Source organism: Cervus canadensis, chromosome 15, assembly GCF_019320065.1.
Source record: "Cervus canadensis isolate Bull #8, Minnesota chromosome 15, ASM1932006v1, whole genome shotgun sequence".
In the NCBI taxonomy this organism is placed as follows: Eukaryota; Metazoa; Chordata; class Mammalia; order Artiodactyla; family Cervidae; genus Cervus; species Cervus canadensis.
In genome coordinates this window covers 6,839,897-6,861,486 of record NC_057400.1, presented here as the reverse complement: position 1 = coordinate 6,861,486, position 21,590 = coordinate 6,839,897, and the positions used below count along the sequence as shown (strand labels likewise).

Below are 21,590 nucleotides of genomic sequence, written 5' to 3'. Positions count from 1 at the left end.
CCAGAAACAACAGTGCAGCCTTGGGGGGCAGGGTCCTGGTTCCCCGTCAAGGGACACACATAGCAATGTGTCTCTAGTTCTATAAGAATTAAGGCCCCCACCCAGGGGAAGGGTGGAATGATGATGTCGATGGCTCCTGATTTAAATCTAGTGAAGCTTGGACTTTGGCTGTCTTGGTCCCAATTCTGTGCTGAATTCTCTTCTGCTCAGTCCCCTCATGAATATGCCTGGACCCTTAGCTTATAACTTCCCCAGTTTTGCTATTTGGGGAGACGCTGCTTTGGGGAAGATCCCTGGTGTTCTTACTTGCTGCAAGTAATAAACCTTATCTTCTCCTGAGCTTTGGTTTGGTCATGTCTATTGGCTTGACACCTACCAAGAGGTCAACCCAGTTGCTGGGTAATAAGATGACATCACAACAGAATCAGTAGACCCTATAGGATGATGAGGGGGATTATATGAAATTGTGTGTATGAAATTTTGAAAACTGTAAAGCACTACAGAATTTTAAAAGAATCTTTCATACAATAGAAAAGAATAAAAAAAATAATTTTAAATAATAAGGGAATGTTATGAGCAACTTTATCCCAATAAAATTGACAATTTAGAAGAAATGGACAAATTAAAAGACACAAACCACCAAACTCGTTCAAGACGTGGATAACCTGAGTAGTCATATAGTTATAAAAGAAATTTCAGGGGAGGGAAAAAACCGAGAAAATAAGAATCTACGGTAATATACGGTAATAGTCAGGCTTGAGCTGAAACGAGCCTTATAGAAGCTGACTGCTGGTATTTCTAGCTTACAGATAAGAAAACTAAGACCCACTAGTGCTGAGTCACATTCTCTGAGGTTTCAGTTAGGGAGGAAAATATCTAAAATTCACATGTAGCTTCGTCAATCAGCTCTTAAGCTCAGGCTTCATTGTCTTAAGCATAGGAATCAGCAGACTTTTTCTGAAAAGAGACAGATACATATATTTTAAGCTTTGCCGCCCATATTGCCTCCTGCAACTACCGTCAGTATAGGACACAAGAGCTGTGGACAACATGTAAATAAACAAACAAACTGCAGCTGTAGTTAAATATCTGCCCACAAAGAAAATCAGGCCCGGATGGTCTCCCTGAAGAACGTTAACTAACATTTAAGGAAGACTCTCATTCTATACAGCTTTGCAACAAATGGGAGAGGGAATACCCCCAACTTATTCTGTAAGACCAGCATTTCCCTGTTATTAAAACTAGACAAAGACTTCACAACAAAAAGGAAACTACAAATGAACATCTTTCACAAACGTCGGTACAAAAATTCCTAACAAAACTTGGGCAAATTTAATCCAATAATACATTTAAAAGAATATGACATAATGACTAAGTAGGATTTATCCTGGAATGAAAATCCATCAGTGTAATTCACCAGTCACCCAGTTCAGGCCAGTGAGATGGGCGAAGTCTGCTGGAGGGCTCCTCAGAAGGGTTCCCTTGTTCCCAGCTGAGAGCTGGCGAGGAGAGGCTGTTTCTCCGACCCGGTGTCTGAAACAGTGGCGGCCCCTGGGGATGAGGCTGAGGGTGAAGCTACCACAGAGGCAGCAGCAGACAGAGCGAGCCTTGATGAAGTCATCAAGCTGCTGAATCACTGGGCTGAGAAGTCAGTCCTACCCCAGGACTTAGTCACTTTAGATAAGACACTTGGTATTGTTCTTGCTTGAAGGCAACACAAACACTGGAGACAAAAAGCTTGAAAATCCCAATCTTCTCTTGAGCTCAACAGAGACTTCTCAAAATGACCTGAAAGATGAGAAATCTATATACTCAGATACGTCGGGCTGAGACTCGCCAGAAAGATTGAGAAAATGGACAGAATCACATCCTATTTCAAGGACCTGTGACCAAAGCAACCAAAGCAAAGAAATCCATCAAAGAAAGAACAATTGTAGACAACACTGGAAGATGCTTTGAAGGACAGTCCCATCTTGAGGGAAGAATGGCGAGGAAGGGGCAGCTTGTGGTAGGATGTTAGGACAGAGACCTCCTAGAAGAGGAGCCTTTGTTCAAGTTCAACCTTTATTTGAAAACTGTTGTGAGAAAGAAACAGGAAGACTTCCCTGGTGGTCCACTGGTAAAGAATCCACCTGCCGACGCACAGTACACTGGTTTGATCCCTGTTCTGGGAAGATTCCACTCGGCACGGGACAGCCGAGCCCGTGTGCCACGACTAAAGAATAGCCCCCACTCGCCACAACCAGAGAAAGCCCACGCGTAGCGATGAAGACCCAGCGTGGCCAAAAAAAACCAACAACGAATAACTCATTTTTAAAAAATGAGAAAAGAAACAGGAAATGAAGGCACACTAAATTACCTGAAAAAGATAGAATAACGGATCACATCAAGATCATAGTAAAAATGTCCAAACTGAGAAACCCACTGCAGTCGGAAAAGTCACAGGTAGAAAGAGGAGCAGAAACCACTCCAGCAGAAACTGCAAGTCCTCCCAGGCTTCCTGAGAAAAAGAGGAATTTTCACCAAGTAGCCAACCTTTCCAAAAGCAGCTCTGTTTCTGCCCTCCCAGGGCACCTTCAGGGGAGCCAGGAATTGCACACGTCATGATGGTAAATAAATGTGGGGGGTCTTTCAGAAAGGAGGCTGGGGGGCCCTTCAGGCTCAGAACTGAGGGGTGACTTGCGCTTCCCGCCAGCTCATCGGTTCATTACGGAGATCCAGACACAGTTCGAGAGGACCTGTGGATGGTCTTGTTTCTCAGGTCTGTAGGAAAACCTCCCAGGAGGGGCTCACCTGCTCCCCAGCTGGAGAGGAGGGCAGGGCAGCCGGTGCCCGAGTGATGGGAGACCCATCCAGCCCCGAGTCCCAGCAGCAACCAGAGCGGCTCGCTGCTTCTGCAGGACTTCCCGCCTGGGCTTGTCTGCCCGGTGGTGCGGCCTCTTCATCCCCCTTGAGGTCCCCAACTTTCTCCCACTGTGGGCCTTTGACTTAAGCCTGTCTGGCACATCGAAACAGCAGGATGGTCCCTGAGCCAGAGAGGTGCAGTGAGTCCGCATGAAGGTCGGGAGGACGCCGGGGCTGGTCTGGATCCGTGCACCGCGCTGCACTGAGGCTCTGTGGTCCTGGCCTCAATGCTGGTGCTGCTGGGCGGGAGGCTCTCTGAACCCGTGAGAGTGCCGCTGGGGTTGCTCTAGGGGGCGGGGGGCAGCAGGGCTTGGCCATGGCCAACAAGTGAATGGGCCCCCTGGGGTGCCCTGGCCCTGTTAGCCTCCTTCGGCTAGGACTTGGGTCTAGGTGGCTGTGGCTCCGATCTCCCAGTTCTTAGGGGTGTATTTGATGCTTCAGAGTCCTGCGGTTATAGCATGCACCCCTGGCCTGGGGCTGAGACCGGCCTGGTCCTCAGGGTTAGCTGGGAGACCAGGCCCAGGTGTCCTGTCCAAGGGGACAAGAGCCAGGCAGGGACCAAGGAGAAGGGCAAGCCAGGCCTTGAGTAGACAAGGGGCCTTAAGTGAAGCTCAGAATATTTAACCACCAGGACAGCAGCCCACCCCTCCACCAACACACACCCAGACAGAGTCCTGTCATTAAACAAGCTGGGTAGTGGGAAGTGGGGTGGGTGGGCCACAAGGGGTGGGACTTCAGCCACATCTGACTGGTCATATTTCCACTCGAGAGAGTTGCTCAGGTCAAGAAGATGTGAGAGGGCTGTGCTGTGGAGCAGAGGATGGAGGCAGGAGGCCCTTGTGGGGGTGGGAGGCCCTTGCCCAGGAGGGACAGCCCCTGTGGCCAGGCTCCTGGGAGCAGCAGGGTTGGCAGGGGACAAGAGATGGGATGGACCCAGTGAACCCACACTCTGCACACAGGGGAAGGGCATCAGTGGGTGGAGCGGGGACCTGGAGAGCCCGCAGCCTCCGCGGTAGAGGAAGGTGTTGAAACCCACTTCCCCTCCCAGGCCCCTCAGTGAACGATTTAGCCAACAGGACATCCTGAGAACACAGAGGTGGCCCATGAGCTCCAGGGGGATGACTGTCCATCCCTACTTCCTCTTGGCGGTCAGGGTCACCCTCCTCCAGCCAACACAGCCACCCTTGCAGTGGGGGGGTGGGGGTGGGGGGGCTCTGGTGCTAAGTGTGGCTGCCACAAAAAGGGAAGGGGATTATGGCCAGTTTCCAGGCAGTCCCTCAGGACCCTCGTCGTTTTAGGTGAAATTATTAAGAAATGAAAACCCAGCAAGACCAGCAAAGGGCTCAGGCCCCCCAGAACAAAGGCATGAGTTACCCCACTGGGTTACATAACCCAGCCACCTGAGGAGCTGGCAGAGGCCAACAGGGCCATGCAGGGTAGCAGAGAGGGAGCATCCTCTAAGCTGTGGGGCAGACCAGTGCCTTTTACTGTCCCTTCCCCGCCATGGGCATGGATTTTAATGTATCTCACCCAGTTTTAGTTTTCTTTCCTCTCTCTTCCACCCACAGGAATACAAGGCAGTTCTCAAAAGATTTTGGTCATGGGACCCCTTCAACACTCGTAAACATTGCTGAGGACCCCAAGGTGCCTTTCTGTGACTAGTAGTAATGTTTACGATAGACAGGAAAAATGATGACTTTAAAAAACATTATTTCTTTTGAAAACAAAAAGTCTGTTACATGTTAACTTTTTTTTTTTTTTTTAATGAAAAATAACAAGAAATCTGGTGAGTAGAGGAGTGGTATTGTTTTTGCATTTTTGCAAGCCTTTAGCATCTGGCCTAGTAGAAGGCGCTGCGTCTCAGGTTTGTGTCCACATCTCACCTGCTATGGTGTGTAGTCTCGGCTGAAGGGTGAATAGAATCTGCCTCCCCCAGAGGTGTCATGAGGAGGGGAGATACCTGCAGGCCCCTGGGATCCTCAGACAGCATTTGGAGACCTGCTCTGGTAGTCACTTTAATCCACACATTCTAGAATATACAGAGAACATGACAGGAGAGGAAGAGATGTCTCTGAACGCCGTGGATGAAGAGGATGAAGGAATCAACGCAGCAGCTCTGCACTGTCCCCCTTCCCCCTCGGGGAGGGGTGACCCCTGCTTGGTCTCGAGGCCACTTGTGTCCTGCCAGACGGGAGCCGTGATTTTGAAGCATAAGCTCATACGGACACATGACCGATTTGGTCATTAGCTTTGGTCACCCAGTGTCTGAACATCCTTCTCTTCTGGGCAGATCCTCTACTGAGCATGTTTTGGCTGAGCCTGGCCAGCCTCCTCCTCCCAGCTCCACAGGAACCAGGTCACCTCCCCTCTCAGTTCTGGAGTCAGAAGGGCAAATGCACACCTGAGGATCGCCCATCACACCCGCCCTCCGGGTACTTGAGTCTTGAGCTTTTGGCAGACGGCTGAGGAGGTGCTCATGGCAGCAGGGGCCACACTGGTGGCGTTTGTCGTTCTGGTGGCAGCGTCTTTTGACAGGTGGTGGGGTCCCCAGCTGCAGCACCCTCACCAGATGGTCCCTGCGGTACAAACTCGCTGCGGTTTCTGGCAGCACAACTTCCCGTGACCCGCACACGCCTGTGGTTTGGTCCCAGTCTTCCTGCCAGCGTGAGCTTCCTGAATGCTCCTGAGACCCATCTAGACTCTGCTTTTGTTTCCCATCACCTCTTACCTGGCTGGGCCCCCTGTGCTCAGGCTGGACTTTTCCAGAACACCCTGCAGGGTCCCCAGGGAAACCCTCTTGAGTCCAGCACTGTTATAAACCCATTGTGTGTGGAGCCCCCAGAACCCTCCACACTAGAGGGGTCTTAATGATGGGTCTTTCTCATCTCACCTCAAATCCCCTCCTCCCTCCCAAGATTCCCTTCTATTATTACAATAGTAAACAGTGAACTTTAAAACATGAGAGAATGTTTGTAAAACATTAGGGGGGAAATAACTCTACCACCAATTTCGTGATTCCATCCTTCAAAACTATCACACCGGTGAGAACGGTGTGAAACCGCACGTCGGTGCAGACTGTCAGCGTTCCTCCGGCTTGAACTGGCCACCCTGAGGCCGGGCTTGGCCTTGTGCTTGGACCAGCAAAACAGCATGTCACACACCATGTGTCAATGGGGGTTACGGGGCTTCTTGTGGGACGGGCTTGGCCTCTTGTGCTTCTGCCATGAGAAAGGACATCTCCCAGGGGCTGCTAGTCCTGCTGCAGGACCTGGAATAGAATCAGGGATGCGGGATGCTTCCTGGGACAGACCTGGACCATAGCCACAGCCTGGAGTGTAAGTGCCACAGGCCCCAGGGTGAAAATTTGTAATTGGTAGGATGCTGAGATTTTTGAGGATGTTTCACAGTAAAAACTGACTAAGCATCTTACAGAACAAACTAGTTACAGAATTTAACACATGCTACGTACTGTGGATAGTCAGAGTCACGCTGGCCATTAGGTAAATCCCCAGGCAGAACTGAGACTGTATTAACTTTTACAGATGAAACAACTTTTCTACAACTGTCATTCCCGCTGTTTTTACTTAATATGGTCTTGGAGCAGGAAAGTGGCTTGACGGGGAAGACCCACTGGGTGAGCGAGTGTGTCATCACATCTGGGCACTGGCTTTCCAACTCCAGGCCACCCTGGGGTAGTGAGGAGATGGGTAGGCTAAGTGTGGGGGTGACCCCTCAGGTTAGGAGGGATTGTTTCAGGTGTCAACAAGTCCCTGGTCCTAAACTGTAACCAGGAGGGACAGGTTATCCCAGTGCTGCTGTTGAACCTGCCCTTTGATTCCTCAGGTAACCTTCTCCTTTCCTCCCAGGTCTTCCCAAACTGTAAGCTAAGATGTTTGGGGTATTATTTGGGAGTGGAAGGGCATTCAGGGCAAGGCTCCAGAAAGAAATATGGGCCTGAGGTTCGGTGAAGTTCACCCTGAGCCAGTGGCATCCTCCCGTGGGTGCTGGCCTGGCTTTTCCCATAGGCATGCTACTGTGACGAGCAGGCCGGGGCCACCTTTGAACTGCTCTCCAATGGATCTGCACATACATGTCTGGCTCAGAGTAGGTCCTCAATACATATTTGTTGAGAAAGCAAATGAATGAATCCTCACTTAAGAAACATTACACCCACTGTTGCTCAGGCCACCTCCCACATCCTGATAGCTGGCAGGAGCCAACTACGTGTGGCTCTGACCTCAGTTCAGCTCTAGATACTAAACTGAGCTACGGCGCCCTTAGGCTTCCAGGGACCCGGGTTCCAAAGGGCTGGCTTTTGCTGCTAGCTTGTCCTCTCACCAGATAGACTGTCTACTTAAGTTCATATGGAGCCCAGTAATAATATCAACACTCCTTTTACTTTTAACCTCCTTTTTGAAGGTATTTATTTGTTCTTAGAAGAACATTACTCTCCTAGGACATGCTTTTCACCCTTCTGATTCCCTGGTACCACCAATACCTAGAAAAACTACTTATTTAAAAAATAAACTGAGCTATTATTTCCCTGTCACTGCCCGATCCAGAAAGTTGGGCCTTAAAATAATACTTGAATCTGTTGGCCATTTCAGGTTAAGGTCAACTTCTCTGGCTTTCTAATGACAAGTACAATCATCACTGTATCACAGCCAACTAAGATTCTAAGATTCTTAGAAATGGACAAACCATCTGCTTCTTTTGACTATTCCTGAAGAGATGTTCTTGCCTGTGTGGAAGAATTCAAGGTGCTAAATAACGGTGTCACTTTAGGGTCTGATACCACACTGAGGCATGTCACCTATTCCGAAAGGTCAGTGGTTCCTTCCAAGAGAGACCTCCCAGCTGTTAGAATCCTCTAACATCTGACTAGTAAGATCCTCGGGATCTTCAATCCCTGTATTCATGCCTAGAACTGATAAGACCCCACACCAGGTAGATATTCATGTTTTAAGCAATTTTTAACATCTGCAGTAGACATATATATCTTACAAACTTAAAAAAAAATACTTTAACATAATACACTGCACAAAACTAGAATTCAACATAATACATATTACATTGCAAAATAGTCATATAAATATGGGTGGGCTCACTACATTAGAAAAATTCACCTATTAGGCTATTAAAGACCAGTATTAGTAAAACCCAAAGAAAAACCATTTTAACAGCGGAAACACTGACAATAACAACTATGAGGTTTATATGCAAGTGGTGGGAAAGAGAATTCTTTACATTTGCTATTATGTCACAGCAGGCACAATCTGAAATACAATTTTATGTTAGCAGTGTATAAAAATACTTTTCTAAATACTTTCGATAGGTATAGTACCACTTTAAAAAACCACAGGTAGTTATTCCATTTGAGGACCTACCGGAACAACTCAATTTACTGCTCTCAGCTAGCTCTGCAAGCATGAGCCTAGAAAACAAGTTCCTCACACATGGGGGCACACAGCACGCGTGCGCACACACACCTACACAGTAAAAGAACCTCCTGCATCTCTGGTGAATACTGATGAGTCACTGATAGGCAGCAATTTCAAAGCATGAAATGATGTTTTGAAGCCTGTTTTCTGTTCCAGATTTGGCATGGATGGGCAAAGAGGCCAAAGGAAGGTGGATTTTGTGTGTATATGACTTCTCTTCCACTGGTGGGCACTCCCCAGAAGAGGTTTAATCAGGCATGTCAATATTTAACTTGGGGGGTGGGGGGACATATTTCCCAGGGCTCTGTGTTATCACCACCCTGGCCTTCTTTCCAAACATTGGAGGGATTTTAGGAGCTTCTGGAGCCGACGTTTCTTCAGCATCTTCACTGTCTTCATGATGTAGATCATAGGAAATGTTCCCATATTCTCTTAAAAATGGGAAAATTTCAAGCAGAAACTGACAGAAATCTCTGCGAATACCAAACCACCAGTGGTTGCCCCCTTTTCGCCTAAACGTTGTGGCCATCAATGTGATTAATGAGAGCCAAAGGGGGACGAATATGGAGATGTAGGAGAACATGTTGTGTCCATCCAGCCTGTGCACCAGCAGAACCTCGAAAATGAGCAGGGGCACCACGATCGTTACCCAGCAGATGGCCATGGTCACGTGGGTTCTTCGCTGCTCAGCAACCACATCCAGGGAGCGCAGGAACAGGAGGGACCAGACGATGTAATAGAGGACCACCAGGCAAAGGAACGACATGAGGATCCACAGTGGCACAAACACCACCAGCCACGGCCAGTGGATGATCCGGTCCAGCCTCAGGGCGATGAAGATGAACTGCAGGATGTTGACGGAGCACAGGATCTCCAGCTCCAGGGACCGGTCGTGCCGGAAGCCCCAAACGCAGGCGGCCACGGACACGGGGGACACAAAGAAGAGCGGCATGAAGACCAGCAGCCAGAAGTGGGTCCCCCGCTCCACCCGGTCGCAGACCAGGAGCTCGAACATGAGCAGCAGCAGGTGGATGCCCACGGCGATCAGCATGGCCTTGAACTCCACACAGGCCTCTCCCTCCGTGCGGTAGCGCGGGTTTCGCGCCCAAACGCCCGCGCCGACAGAGGCGCCCGCGAGGACCAGAAGCTTCCACAACCAGATGGGGGCGAACACGGCCCAGTAGCTCCATTGGATGACGCCGTCCAGTCGGAGGGGCAGCAGCACGGAGAAGAGCAGCAGGCAAGCGTAGATGAGGAACTTACTCGGGTTGAAGTCCTGGAACAGGCCCCTGGGGTTCATGGCCAGGCCGCTGCCCACCTTCCGGCGGGCGCCGCCTCTGCGCCGTTCCCGGACCGGCTGCCTTGCCGGCTAGCCCGGGCCTGCTCTTGGCAGACAGCGGCCGGGCGCCGGCCGGGACCGGCTTCCGGCCCGCGGCACCTAGAGGCCGAAACACGTGCGCGCGCGGTCACGTGGCCTGGCCGGAAGAGCGGTGGGCGGGGCGTCCGCGCGGCGCTCTCCCCGCGACCCGAGAGGCCGGGCGGCGCGGGGCGTCTGTGAGCGGGGTTAGCGCCAGCCCTGCCGCCCGCCTTCACTCTGTACCCATTTGGAAAGCAGCTTCTGCGTGTGGCGCGGGAAGGGTAGGGGCAGAGGATTCTGGCCGGGTTCCTGGCGCGCTGGTGACTCCCTGGCGGGTCCGTTGCTAGCGAGCGGGCGGCGACCTCGGGCGGCCGCTTCCTGGCGGCGTCGGGAGTAGGGAGGCGGGAGTGAGCTCACATCCTCCGGCCGGGCCGGGGGCGGGGCCGAGGAGCGGTAGGGGGCGGGGCTCAGCCCAGGGGGCGGGACCGAAGGGTGGTAGGCGCGGCCTGCCGCGGGTGCCCCACCTTCGCCCGCAGCCGACCAGGGGGCTCAGGCGCCGGCGGTGAGGCTTGGGCGCCCGCTGCGCTGATGGCGGACGGCGTGGGAGCGAGCTGGGCGGGGGCCGGGGGAGTGTGGGAGTTTGTGAGCGAGGGCGTGGGCGCTGCTGATTGAATGCACAGGGCGGGTGTGTGCGCGCGCGGGAGGCGGTGGGCTTGTGCCTGTGCGGAGAGGCACTCGTGCGTGCGATCAGCGCCCGGGTTGTGCCTGGAACGGGCGACTTCCGGGGCTGGACCCCACCGGGCGGGCCGCCGGCCGTTCTCCGGCCGTCTGTTAGGTGGCCGAGGCAGAGTGCCGGGGTGGCTCAACCCGGAGGTGGAGGGTGGGCGCTGGAAGGGCACTAGACCCTTCAGGGTCCGTTGGCAAAGTTACGACAAGCAGGTGCTTCCTGCCGCTGGTCATCCGGCAACTTAGAGCAGAATGGAGATTCCGATTGAGTCCCTCGTCCTCGTTTGACTTGTCTGGTCCTGCCTTAGTCTGATTCTCGCAGATACTGTTGGGGCCAGGGCCTGGAGCCAGAGGTCAAGTAATCTGGCTTCCAGTTCAAGTCCTGCCACCCAGCCGCTGAGAAACCTGGGCAGGACTTGTGCTGTCTTGGCCTCAGGGGTCCTGGGCTGTAAGTTGGGGGCCGGCCGTGGTGGTATCCAGGACCCCCTCTTGCCAGCTGCGCCGGCGCTGGAGGCCCCTCCCTGCCTTCTCCAGGCTGCTGCTTCAGAGCCCTGGCTGCTCGCGCTTCCTGCCCTCCAGCTCCCATAGAATCTGCCACATTCAAGTGCTGGGCTCTGAGCCAGTCAACGGGGCTCGGCTGATGTGGGGTCTCCCAAGGAAGGGGTTCCAGAGAGAAAAGTGGGGGCCATGGTCCAGATTCAGGAGCCAGCCTTCCCCAGTCCACTTCGAAGTTGGTGAAGCCTGGTGAAGGGTGGACAGTCCCATCTCTCAAAGCTCTCCCACAGCTTCACCACCCTCCCCTCAGCCAGGCCAGTTGGGTGGTCCTCAGGCAAGGGACTGCAGCTGAGTGAGCCTTGATCTCAGACTCCAGTCCTCAGGGCCCCTTGTTTGTTAGGACCCCTTGGGATTCTCTGTGGGAAGACTGTTGACTGTGTGGGACACCAGGTTCACCCTCCACCCCTTCCTCCCAGGCTCCAGTCCATCTGTTTTGCATCCTGGTTTTTCTTTTACTGTTTCCTTTCAAGGAGGGATTTGTCAGCTAAAGCAAAATTTAAAATTCAAAACCCCTCTGCCAGTCCAACTACAAAATGGGCTGATAATAGCACTTAGGACCATTTTGAGGTTGAGATGAATCCATACATGGAAAGCACTTTGCATTTAGAGAAACGCGAGCCACTAATATTTACCACAATGGGGCAAGTAAATCCTTTAGGGGTGGGGCTAACTGGCAGCCCCCCAGGGAGGCGGTGGCCGGGCCAGGTCTTCTGAACCCTGTTGGAATGGGCAGAAATCCTGTAACCAGGTGACCTCAGGGTCATCTGTCTTTACCATCTTTGTGACAGAGGTTGGAGTTTGGAGTATATTGTCCCATACTTTACTGTCTTTGTGGCAGAGGTTGGAGTTTGGAGTATGTTGTCCCATCTCTGCAGCTCCTCGGGACAGGTACCTGGTTCTCTCCCTCCAGGAAGGGGGGATCATACGATGGCCGGTCACTGTCCAGTGAGTCCCTGTTGCCCCCTCCTGAGGGGGTCAGAGCCTGCTTATGGGTTTGAGGTGGAGCCACAGAGAGACTACTGTCTGCTGCCCCCGCAGCCGGCTTTCCTGGGCCCCCAGGCCTGGACCCTCCGTTCTGTACAAGACTCCTCTCCTTTGCTGCTTTCCCTGATGTGGTTAGGGTCTCAAGGACCTACCCCTGACTTTACATTGACCCTTCAAGCTAACAGAGGCTGTTTGTTCTGTGCCCGGTGCTGACCACCCAGCCATCTCGAGGCTGGCAGACACCCCAGGGTGTAAATGCCCTGGTCCCCCAGTGCAGGCCTATCAGGCTGATTCTGGGCGGCGGCCTGCAGTGTGTCTGTGTCACATGATCTCAGCGCTGCTCAGCATCCTCGGCTGGCCTGAGAGGCCCCCGAGCTTGCCCTGGCCCACCTGTGGTCCCCTGCCAGGCTGCTGCCCTCCCTCAGAGCTTGCCGTGCTGATCTCTGCGTTATCTGTTCAGGACCGGCCCACTACCCCAGCCTCCCTCCCTGTGGAACTACCAAGACCCAAGACAAGGCTTCGGTCCCGGGAAAACATTCTCGACTCCTGGTGGATTGATGACCCTTCTTTGACCTCCCTTCACTTCAGGGGCTTTGTTCCTGGGGTGCATCTTTCACTGGGTTGAGTCTGTTTGGCCATCTTTTTCTCCATGAGAGTGGAGCTTGGACCCTTGGAGAGCACTTCTGTTGCAGCTGGTGCTTGAGGGAAGTCGGTTGAGTGAATGAGTCCATTTGCACCTGCTCAGGACGGTGCTTCCCTGCCCCCTGGCTCTGAGCATGTGGGATCAGCAGCCAGGCCCAGGCCCCAGGCCAGCATCATGGGCCCCGTGCTCTCCCTTCCCCCTCCCCCTCCCCCGTCCCTTCTTTCCAACTCGGCATAACCGCAGCCGCTCACAACAGTGGTCAGGAGCCTGGGCACAGGGTGCGCGGCGGGTTCTCTGTTCAAGTCTCACAGGCCAGAATCGAGGGCCTCGTTCCCTTCTGAAAGGCCCTGATGAGAATCAGCTTCTGGGCTCATTTAGCTTCTCCACATTCCGTTCCCTGGGCTGTGCCAGCTGTCAGCCAGGATGGCTCTGGGTCACCGATTCCTGGTCAGTGGCCCTCTTCACGGCCACCAGCACTGGGTTGAGCCCTTCTTCCGCTTTGAATCACTGTGGCTCATCCTCCTGCCGCATCTCTGCTGCCTTTTCGGTTTTTAAGGACTCCTGATCACATTGGGCCCTGCTGGATGGTCAGTTCTCCTGAGCAGCTGGGACCAGGGCAGGAGTCTGGCCCCAGGAGACAGGGTCCCCCTCTGAATGTCCTCCTAGTAGTGACTTGGGCCAGAGAATGATCTGTACAGAAGGCCCAGGGACATTTCCCCTTTCAGACCCATTTGGGTTTGCGCAGCTCAGCTTCTTCTCGAGGCCACAGCCCCCATGGCCTTTTGTGTCCCCCTTGGTGCCCCGGCCCTCTGTGGTTCCCTCCATCTCCCAGGCCAGCTTGTGAACCCTGGCACTGTGGTCCCCAAGCTCCGTGACCTTGGCAGGTATTCCCACCTCCGGTCTGTCAGTGAGATGGAGATGAACTCATAGAATTGTAAGTGTAAACAATGTAGAAAAACTCAGAACTCACTCACTTACCCCATCCTGCTGCTGGCCTTGGTCTCTGTTTTGGCTTTAGAGGAGGAGTCCCTCCTTCGAGAAGCCTGTCTTCCCTGCCATGTGGTCAGTCCTGGGGCTCACACCCCCAGGCATTGGGGCCCTATCCTTGCTTGCCTGGCTGTTCCTGGCGCCCCGAGGGCAGGGCCCCTCTTTCACTCAGGACTGTATGCAGCAGATGTGTCCAGGAAGGCACAGGCAGGCAAGAAGGATGCAGCCGATGTGGCAGCTTTCCCGTGTGCTGAGCGATGGAGCAGAGCAGCTTGTCTAAGGCTCAGAGATGCTGCATTGACAGGGAGGCATCTGGGCCCCCGGGAGTGCGCCCTGGAGCACCCCAGCCCCGCAGGTGCGCTGGGCTCAGTATTTCAAAGCTCCATATTATCTGAAGTTCATGTGGTGGCAGAGGCATGACCTTCATTTCACAGATGGGGAAACTAGACGCAACCATAGTTTTCTGCCGAATTTTTAGCTGCAGACTTTTTCCTGAGTCCTGCGGTTGGCCCAGCTGGTAGCCTGGCCCTGTGCAGTGGCTCAGTCCAGTGAGAATGGGCCCACTGAAGAGCCAGACTCTCTGATTGAGGCCCCTGGAGGCTTAGGCTCACGTTTTAGCAGATTTTCCTCAACTTGTGTATTTATTTAACAAATACGTATCCAGCATCTGCCCCAAAACCTGGGCCCCATCCCGATGTGGGATGCAACTGTGCGCAGCTCTGACTATCCCTTGCTGCCCCCTTCCCAGTTCAGGAAGCACCTCCGAGGAGCCCTCCCTGACCACTCCCTCCCTATGTGCATCACCCTGTTCTGTCTCTCCTGTTTCCTCTATGACCACTGAATACATGCTTGCTTTAGGAAAATCTGGAAAATGAGTTGTTTAGAGAGAGGGGGAGAAAGCTCTCATCTTACTACCTACACAAAATCACTGTTAACATTTTAGTGTAGTTCGTTCCACATGGTCGCCTCTGCAAAAGACATGTCATTATCCACATACCATTTTAGTCTTCTTTTTTGCTTAACGTCAATCCTGCAACTCACTTATTTTCACATCTCTGAGTCATGCATTTGACGGCTCAATTGACGGTGTCTTACAAGCACTGTCAGCCCGTTTTGAAATCCAGCTCTTCCAAAGGGGGTTCTGTTGGCCTCTGATGGTCGCCTGGGGGGCGCTGTCAACTTGAGAGCACTTGGCATTAAATTTCATGTACATTCAGTTGCAACTCGTGGTGTTTTTAGGCCGTGGCGTTAGCGCAAACTGACTCCAGCCTGCCTGAGTCCTGGCTTGTTCACATTCTCAAGGCTAATTTTGTTCCCTCCCTACATCTGGGGTCAAAGTCGAATGCCGTATCTCTCTGACAAAGCTGTTTATCGTTCCCCTTCCATGCAGGGAATAGCCCTTGGTCGGGGTGGGGGGGGGGGGCTGGTCCCAGTTTTACTTAGATGCCTCTTACTAGCTGCCCCAGCCTGAGATTTTGTCTTTGGTGATACATGAAACAGTTTCATGTATCAGTGATGTCTCCAAGGTGATGAAGTAACATAAAGAGAACCATCTCGGGTCCTCTTAGCTTCGTCATGAACGTCTTTCTCGTGGCCCCGCAGGGTTGCCCCTAGCTTTCCTCACCTGTTCCCTTACTGCATCTTGGGGTCCTTCCTGTTCTTTTCTAAGAGAAGAGGGGCTGTTGTCGCTCTCACTCCACGCAGCTTCTTCTGCACTCAGTTTCTTACGGGTGATTCCCAAAAACTGAATTGCTGGATTGAAGGAATGAGTATTCCTAAGGCTCTTGACATATAAAGTCTAGTGTTTTTAAAGGTTGAGTCTTTTTCTTTCTTCTGGTTGTCTTTGCAGAAACAGACTCAGTACGAATCTGCCACTACTGAGAGCAGCTGGTCGAGCGGCTTTCGGTCTGTAAAACTCCACAAAGGTGAAGGACAACGTTAACAAGGTAAAAAGGCCCCAGTCACATGGAGACTCAGGTGTCGGGCTGCATAAGAGTGAAAGTCAACTAAAAACCAGGACTGGTTTTGACGTGTGTGTGTGGGGTCAGTGGCTTATTTGGGGTCAATCACAGTAATCGCCAAATATTAGGAACCCATAAACCGAGCCCTGGGATTATTTAATTTGTTGTTGTTATTGTTTAGTTGCTAACTCGTGTCTGACTCTTTGTGACCCCATGGACTGCAGCACGCCAGGCTTCTCTGTCTTTCACCATCTCCCAGGGTTTGCTCAAACTCTTGTCCATTGAGCTGGTGATGCCATCCAGTCATCTCCTCCTCTGTCACTGCCTTCTCCTCCTGCCCTAAATCGTTCCAGCATCAGGGTCTTTTCCAAATTCCAATTTATTTTGAGGCATCCAAATATAGTTAAACTTCATTAATTCATACCTTTTTTTGTAGTTGTGGGCAAGAAGCTTCCTGAATGATGGGATATTGTTCAAAAAATGGTAGGCCACTCAAAATCCATTGTTTGTACTTAAATCGGCACTCCCAGAATATTTTCAGCAGTTCATGTGTGAAATCTAAGTCTTCTTCTCCCAGTCTCGTGTACACTGTTAATTTACTGCCCAAAAAGTCTTCTATGGCATAGGGTTAATCCTCACTCCTCTTCTCACCTGGCTTTGTCGTAAAGTGTGGGAGCATGTGTTGTGTGTGGATGTTGTGTTTACTGGGGCAGAAGCAAGACATTTGTCAGCTTTAAATCACGATTTCACTCTGAGTACCTCTCGTTCGTCTACTAACTGGTGCAAAGTAGCAAATGATAATAAACAAACCACCAAGTACAAGAAATGCCTCTGCCTATCACTCAGTGACCCCAGGAACTGGATGAGGTTCTTGCCTTTAGGGGACCATCAGTCTGGCCTGCCTGGTACATGGAGACTGGGTCACACGGTGGAGTCTCCCTGCCACAAAGCTTTGGCAGCTTCTCACTTCTCAGGACCGAAGCCAAGCGCCTTCCCGTGCCCTTTGAGGCCTGGTTGACCAGCCTCTCTCCTCCCATCTCTCTGGTCTCAGGGACCTCCTGGGTTTGCATGTCTGTGCACACCCTTTCGGGGGCTGCTCCGTACTCGGGCTCAGGCCATCCACCGTCACTCTGCCGTGGGCACCTCCCAGGACGCTTGTGTGCCGGGCCCTGTGGCCTTGACCCCAAGGACTGCTTACTCAGCCAAACAGTCACACGGCACAGACATGACACACGGGGCAACCCTGGGGGAGCCAGAGAGTAGACCAGAGGTCCTTAGGCTGAAGCTAATTGAACATCAGCTGAAAATGAGAGAAAGAGAAGCGTTGGAAATAAGTTGTCGGGTGAAGACTGGGCCGGCTGGGTGATGGGGAAGAAGGATGCTGGAACAGAACCCTGAACTAGACAGATGCCGGAGGCCCCTGGTGGATTTAAGCAGGAACCACAGAAGGGACCACCTGGATTCAAAGCTCAGCTCTGTCATTTATGCAGATACGTGTCCTTGACCAGACGACCCAGCGTCTGTGAAATGAGGATGATGACTTTGCCCCTCATAGGATAAAGGCAGGCTGATAGAGATGCAGGGCTGGCACATTTGGGCAACGACCACCCTGTGTGCGTTCCCGCCGCCGGCCCTCTCACCTGTGCTGAGGCTCAGAGAAGGGTGTCTTCGCAGGAAGCGAAGGGGAGGGGGGCACAGGTAACAACTCGAGGGGAACTTTGGCTCTGTGGCGTAACTAAACCCCGGTGACTGCCCCTCAGTCACGTCTCCGCCTGGACCCAGGTCTGCTTTATCAGTGAGAGGGAACGGACAGGGCCGGGCTCTCCCAGTGCAGCGCTGCTGGCTACACAAGCAGATCCCTCAGCTCAGCCCCAGCGCCCCAATCCGAGTCCTCGCAGCTTGGGTTCGGAATCCAGAGTTTTTTTAAAGCTCCCTGGATGATTCCAGCGTGCTGCAAGCTTTCAGAACTCCCAGCCAGCTGACCCCTGACAGGTTATCTTAGTCCTTGTTAGTAGGTTTAGTTGCTAAGTCGTGTCCGACTCTTTGTGGCCCTGTGGACTGTAGCCCACCAGGCTCCTCTGCCCATGGGATCCTCCAGGTAAGAATCCTGGAGTGGGTTGCCATTCCCTTCTCCAGGTGATCCTCCCCTCCCAGGGGTTGAACCTGGGTCTCCTGCATTGCAGGCGGATTCTTTACCCACCAGGGGTTGCTCCTTAGAGTCTGTGTTTCTGTCCCCATCAAATGCCCTGTGCGCCATGGGAGCGCCTGGCCCAGAACTCACCTCTGTCATCAGAGATGGGGCGGGTCCCCTGGTCTGACTCAGGTGATGAAACAGCAAGGCGGGGGGACCACTACGTCTAGAACTGAGTCTCTAGCCGCCGCCCAGTGCCCTGCCCTGGCGGTCGTCTTTGACGAGAGGAAAACAGCAAGCTTCAGACCTGGGCTGCTTTCTCACCTTGGATCAGCTGACTGTAAATGGAAAATGTGTTTTTGAGGCTGGAGATATATTACAGTAGCAGTCCCCCAAACTTTTTGGCGCAAGGCACTGGTTTCGCTGAAGACAGTTTTTCCACGGATGGCTAGGGGTTAGGGGGAGATGGTTACAGGATAATCCTCGCACAGCCGTGGGGAGCGGCTGTAAATACAGATGAAGCTTGGCTTGCTCGCCCACCATTCACCTGCTGTGAGGCTCAGGTCCTCACAGGCCATGGACTGGTTCTGGGGTTGGGGATCCCTGAATTACAGCACAAAAGCCAAGACCAAGCAATCCCTCCTTTTATAGCAAAGAAGATGAAATTCTGCAGGGCTCCTGTTGGGCTTGGCTTTTTGTCTTGTAAGAACATAAAAATTATTTACCATCATTGAGGTTCTTTCTGAATTGCCGGAAACAGCTATAAACTTTCTGGTGTTATCCAGGGAACCCTCAGGGCAATGAGTTTTCTGCTCACGTGATGAATTCCTATTGCAGATCAGCACTGGCAGATTTCCCCCATGAAAATATATAATTTCTTAAACCCCAAGTGCTTTTACAGAACAGAGGTTGGAGAAAAGAGGTTTTACTTTACAGTTTCTAAGTGGGTGATTTTTAAAACTCAGTGAAATGGTTTTACTGGCTATCAGGCCCATCACAACAGATGTATCAGTGAAAGGGAATGTCATCAAGTACATGGTTGGGAGCTGGGGTGTGTGGGGGGCAGAGGTATGAAGAAGACCTAGGATTTTTTTTTTTTTTTAATGAAAAAAACAGATACACATTTAGAGGTAAATAGCAGGCGTTTCAGGCTGAGAGGGTCTCTGGAAGCAAGAGGCCAGAAAACAGTTTTCGCTGTCACGTACAATGACGGTGGTCATGGCAGTGATGTCGGTAGGAAGAACTTGCTTTATTCGCGTGGGGGAGGGGGAGGTTCGCCCACATTCCCGGGAGGACACTGACGCTCAGACCAAGTGCCTGACCAAGGTCACAGCCGGCTTATGCACCCTGGGGTCACCACACAGCGCTGCCTTATCTGCACAAAGAGCGGGGAGGAGACAGAACATTACTCTGGCTTGCGCTAAGTCAGATGTACTCCTAGGAAAAATCCCGGCGGGATTCTGACAAACAGCTGGTGAGAAGTTGTTTTTCAAGAATCATTTCCTGAATGACCATGTCTCACCATTAAGAAAACAAAGTGTGTACTGACCTTGGGTGAACAGAAAGGAGTGGATAAGAACCCCTTTTCTGACATCGTAACACAGGTGGTGCTTCTGGGTGGGATTTTGAGAAGATGCTGGGAAGGGTCTTTGTCCTTCCCGCAAGGCCCGGGTTGCTGGGAGTCCTGCTCACCCATCTGGGTCACGGCCGCCAGGGAGGGGGGAGGGGGGCACTCCTGACGAGCTGGTTTTTCTCCTTTTCTTGTGAGTTGACATTCCTGTTTCTATCCCAGGGAGCGCCGGTCCAACCAGCAGACTGCCTGCTTCCCGTGAGCAAGGCTCTGGCCTCGGTGTTGCCCTCACCTTTCAGGGGAGAGGTCTGCATTTCCACCAGGACCAGGGGAGATGTGGTGGGGGGAGCAGGGCGCAGACCCAGGCAGGGTTTGACTTCTCAGCACACACAGCAGGCCCCGACGTCAGGCTGTTCCCTCAGCAGGGCCGGGGAGGGGCATGGTCTGGGGCCCTGCTTCTTCCAGCTCCTTGGTCCACTGTCTTGTGGCCCATAGACTTATCCTACCCCCGTCTCCTGAGCAAGCTGCTTCCTGGCCTTGTGGCCCTGGGTGGCTTCCCTGTGTGGCTGGCGGTAGCGCTGTGAGCTCAGGGCTGAGCTCTCTCTGGGGCAGCCCTGGTCCAGATCCCACCTTCGCTGCTTGCTGGGCGCACAGCCCAGTCATGGCACCTCTGTTCTCTTTACTGTAAGATGAGGTGATGCAGGGACTCAGGAGGGCAGCCGTGGGACTGGCTGAAGGCAGGCTTGGGAAGCCCTGGAGCAGTCCTGACGCGTGGGGAAGCCGTCCAGAGCTGTTAGCCACCCTCCTGTGTAGAAAGCAGTCTTGCTTCCTTTTATCTTCACGCAGTGAGTCCTTTCAACAGAGCCTGGGCGGGCCGGCTGCCGGCTGCAGTGTTTCCTCACCACCCTGGTCCTTTTCTCTGTCGTCTGCAGCTTTGGAGAAGGGAGTAGGATTTTACTGCTGCTCTGGTGGGACAGTGACTATTTGTGTGTGTACTCAGTTCTGTTCAGCTCATTGCTGCCCCAAGGGCTATAGCCTGCCAGGCTCCTCTGTCCCTGGAATTTTCCAGGCAGGAATACTGGAGTGGGTTGCCATTTCCTCCTCCAGGGGATCTTATTTTTTGGGTCTGTGATAAGAACCTGATGACCCGTGTGAGACAGTGGGGCTTGCTATAGCAGTCGGTCCATGAGGGAGGTGGCAGGGCTCACACAGAAATTGCTGCTGCTGCTCAGAGCCAGGGCCTGTCTCTGGGTGGCAAAGGAGACGGTGGAGACCCATGGTATCAATGTCCCCATGCCTTGGGCTGGACTCAAGCTTTTTTTTTTTTAAATTATTGACGTATAGTTGGTTTACAAGGTCATGTTAATTTCTACTGTACAGCAGAGTGACTCAGTTGTACACGTATATACTTTCTTTTTCATATTCTTTTCCATTATGGCTTATCACAGGACATTGAATATAGTTCCCTGTAGGAACCATACAGTACACAACTGCACGGGAGGACCTTGCTGTCTGTCCATTCTGTGTGTAACGGTTTGCACCTGCTCATCCGAAAGTCCCAGTCCAGGCCCCTTCCCTGGGCAACCAGAAGTCTGTCCTCTATGTCCGTGATTCTGTGTGTGTCTTATAGACGAGTTCATCTGTGTTATATTTTACATTTCACATACGAGCGATGTCGTGATATCTTTCTCTGGCTTACTTCACTCGATGGGACAATCTCTGTGTCCGTCCATACTGCTGCAGGTGGCATTGTTTTATCCTCTTCTATGGCAGAGTGAGAGTCTCAAGCTTTTAGTTTGCACTAATCCCTTGTTTGGACACAGCTGGACTCCTCTCTTAAGATAAATCCTAGCAGACACTTAGAGGGCCTGTGCCGGCCCAGGCGCATCGCACAGGTGGGCACAAGTGTCTGACAGTTTCAGCTTTGGGGTCACGACCTCCCCATCTAAGCCCTCATAGGACACCCAGGAGTGCTGACTCAGCAGTTGGGTTGTGGAATCCAAAGCCCAATTGATGTGGGGCTCGAGGGGAAGTCGTCTTCCAGCGGCATGGCCAGACCTTCGCACTCTTGTGAGATGGGAGGTGCAGGGTGTGTGCTGTGGCTATTGCTTGGGATCGGCTGCTGCCAAGCAGGCTGGGCCCCCCACCCCCGGGATGCCTTATCCTCCTCAGCCATGCCCTCCACCCACCCAGAGCAGCAGGGCTGAATCCGGGCGAGGAGCTCTCCAGGCAGCTGGGCCTCCGCTGTGCATTCCCCCAGACTCACGTTTCTCGTGTCCCAAGCAACAGGCGCGCCAGCCCAGGCAGTTCCAGGGCTGCTGGATCGCGTGG

The 21,590-nt window shown here is 52.7% G+C and overlaps 2 protein-coding genes across 3 annotated transcripts in view; one reads left to right on the top strand and one right to left on the bottom strand.

Annotated features, from left to right (window-relative positions):
• Positions 1 to 7,847: 7,847 nt before the first annotated feature.
• On the bottom strand, positions 7,848 to 9,844 carry TMEM185B (transmembrane protein 185B). Its single transcript, XM_043487435.1, has one exon. It carries the CDS (start codon positions 9,643 to 9,645, stop codon positions 8,593 to 8,595), a length of 1,053 nt encoding a protein of 350 aa, XP_043343370.1. The 5' UTR covers positions 9,646 to 9,844; the 3' UTR covers positions 7,848 to 8,592.
• A 30-nt stretch (positions 9,845 to 9,874) lies between these two features.
• RALB (RAS like proto-oncogene B) overlaps positions 9,875 to 21,590 on the top strand; it is a 70,235-nt gene continuing 58,519 nt past the window's right edge. Inside the window, exons 1-2 of one of the 2 annotated variants that reach the window (XM_043487438.1) lie at positions 9,875 to 9,983; positions 15,447 to 15,543. The gene's annotated coding sequence lies outside the window, so the exon portion shown is untranslated. Of the gene's footprint in view, positions 9,984 to 10,228; positions 10,265 to 15,446; positions 15,544 to 21,590 lie in introns of those variants that run through there. The other variant, XM_043487437.1, reaches the window with a different exon arrangement.

Excerpts from the sequence above, each read along its gene's own strand:
- TMEM185B (XM_043487435.1), bottom strand. The coding sequence starts at position 9,645 with ATGAACCCCAGGGGCCTGTTCCAGGACTTCAACCCGAGTAAGTTCCTC.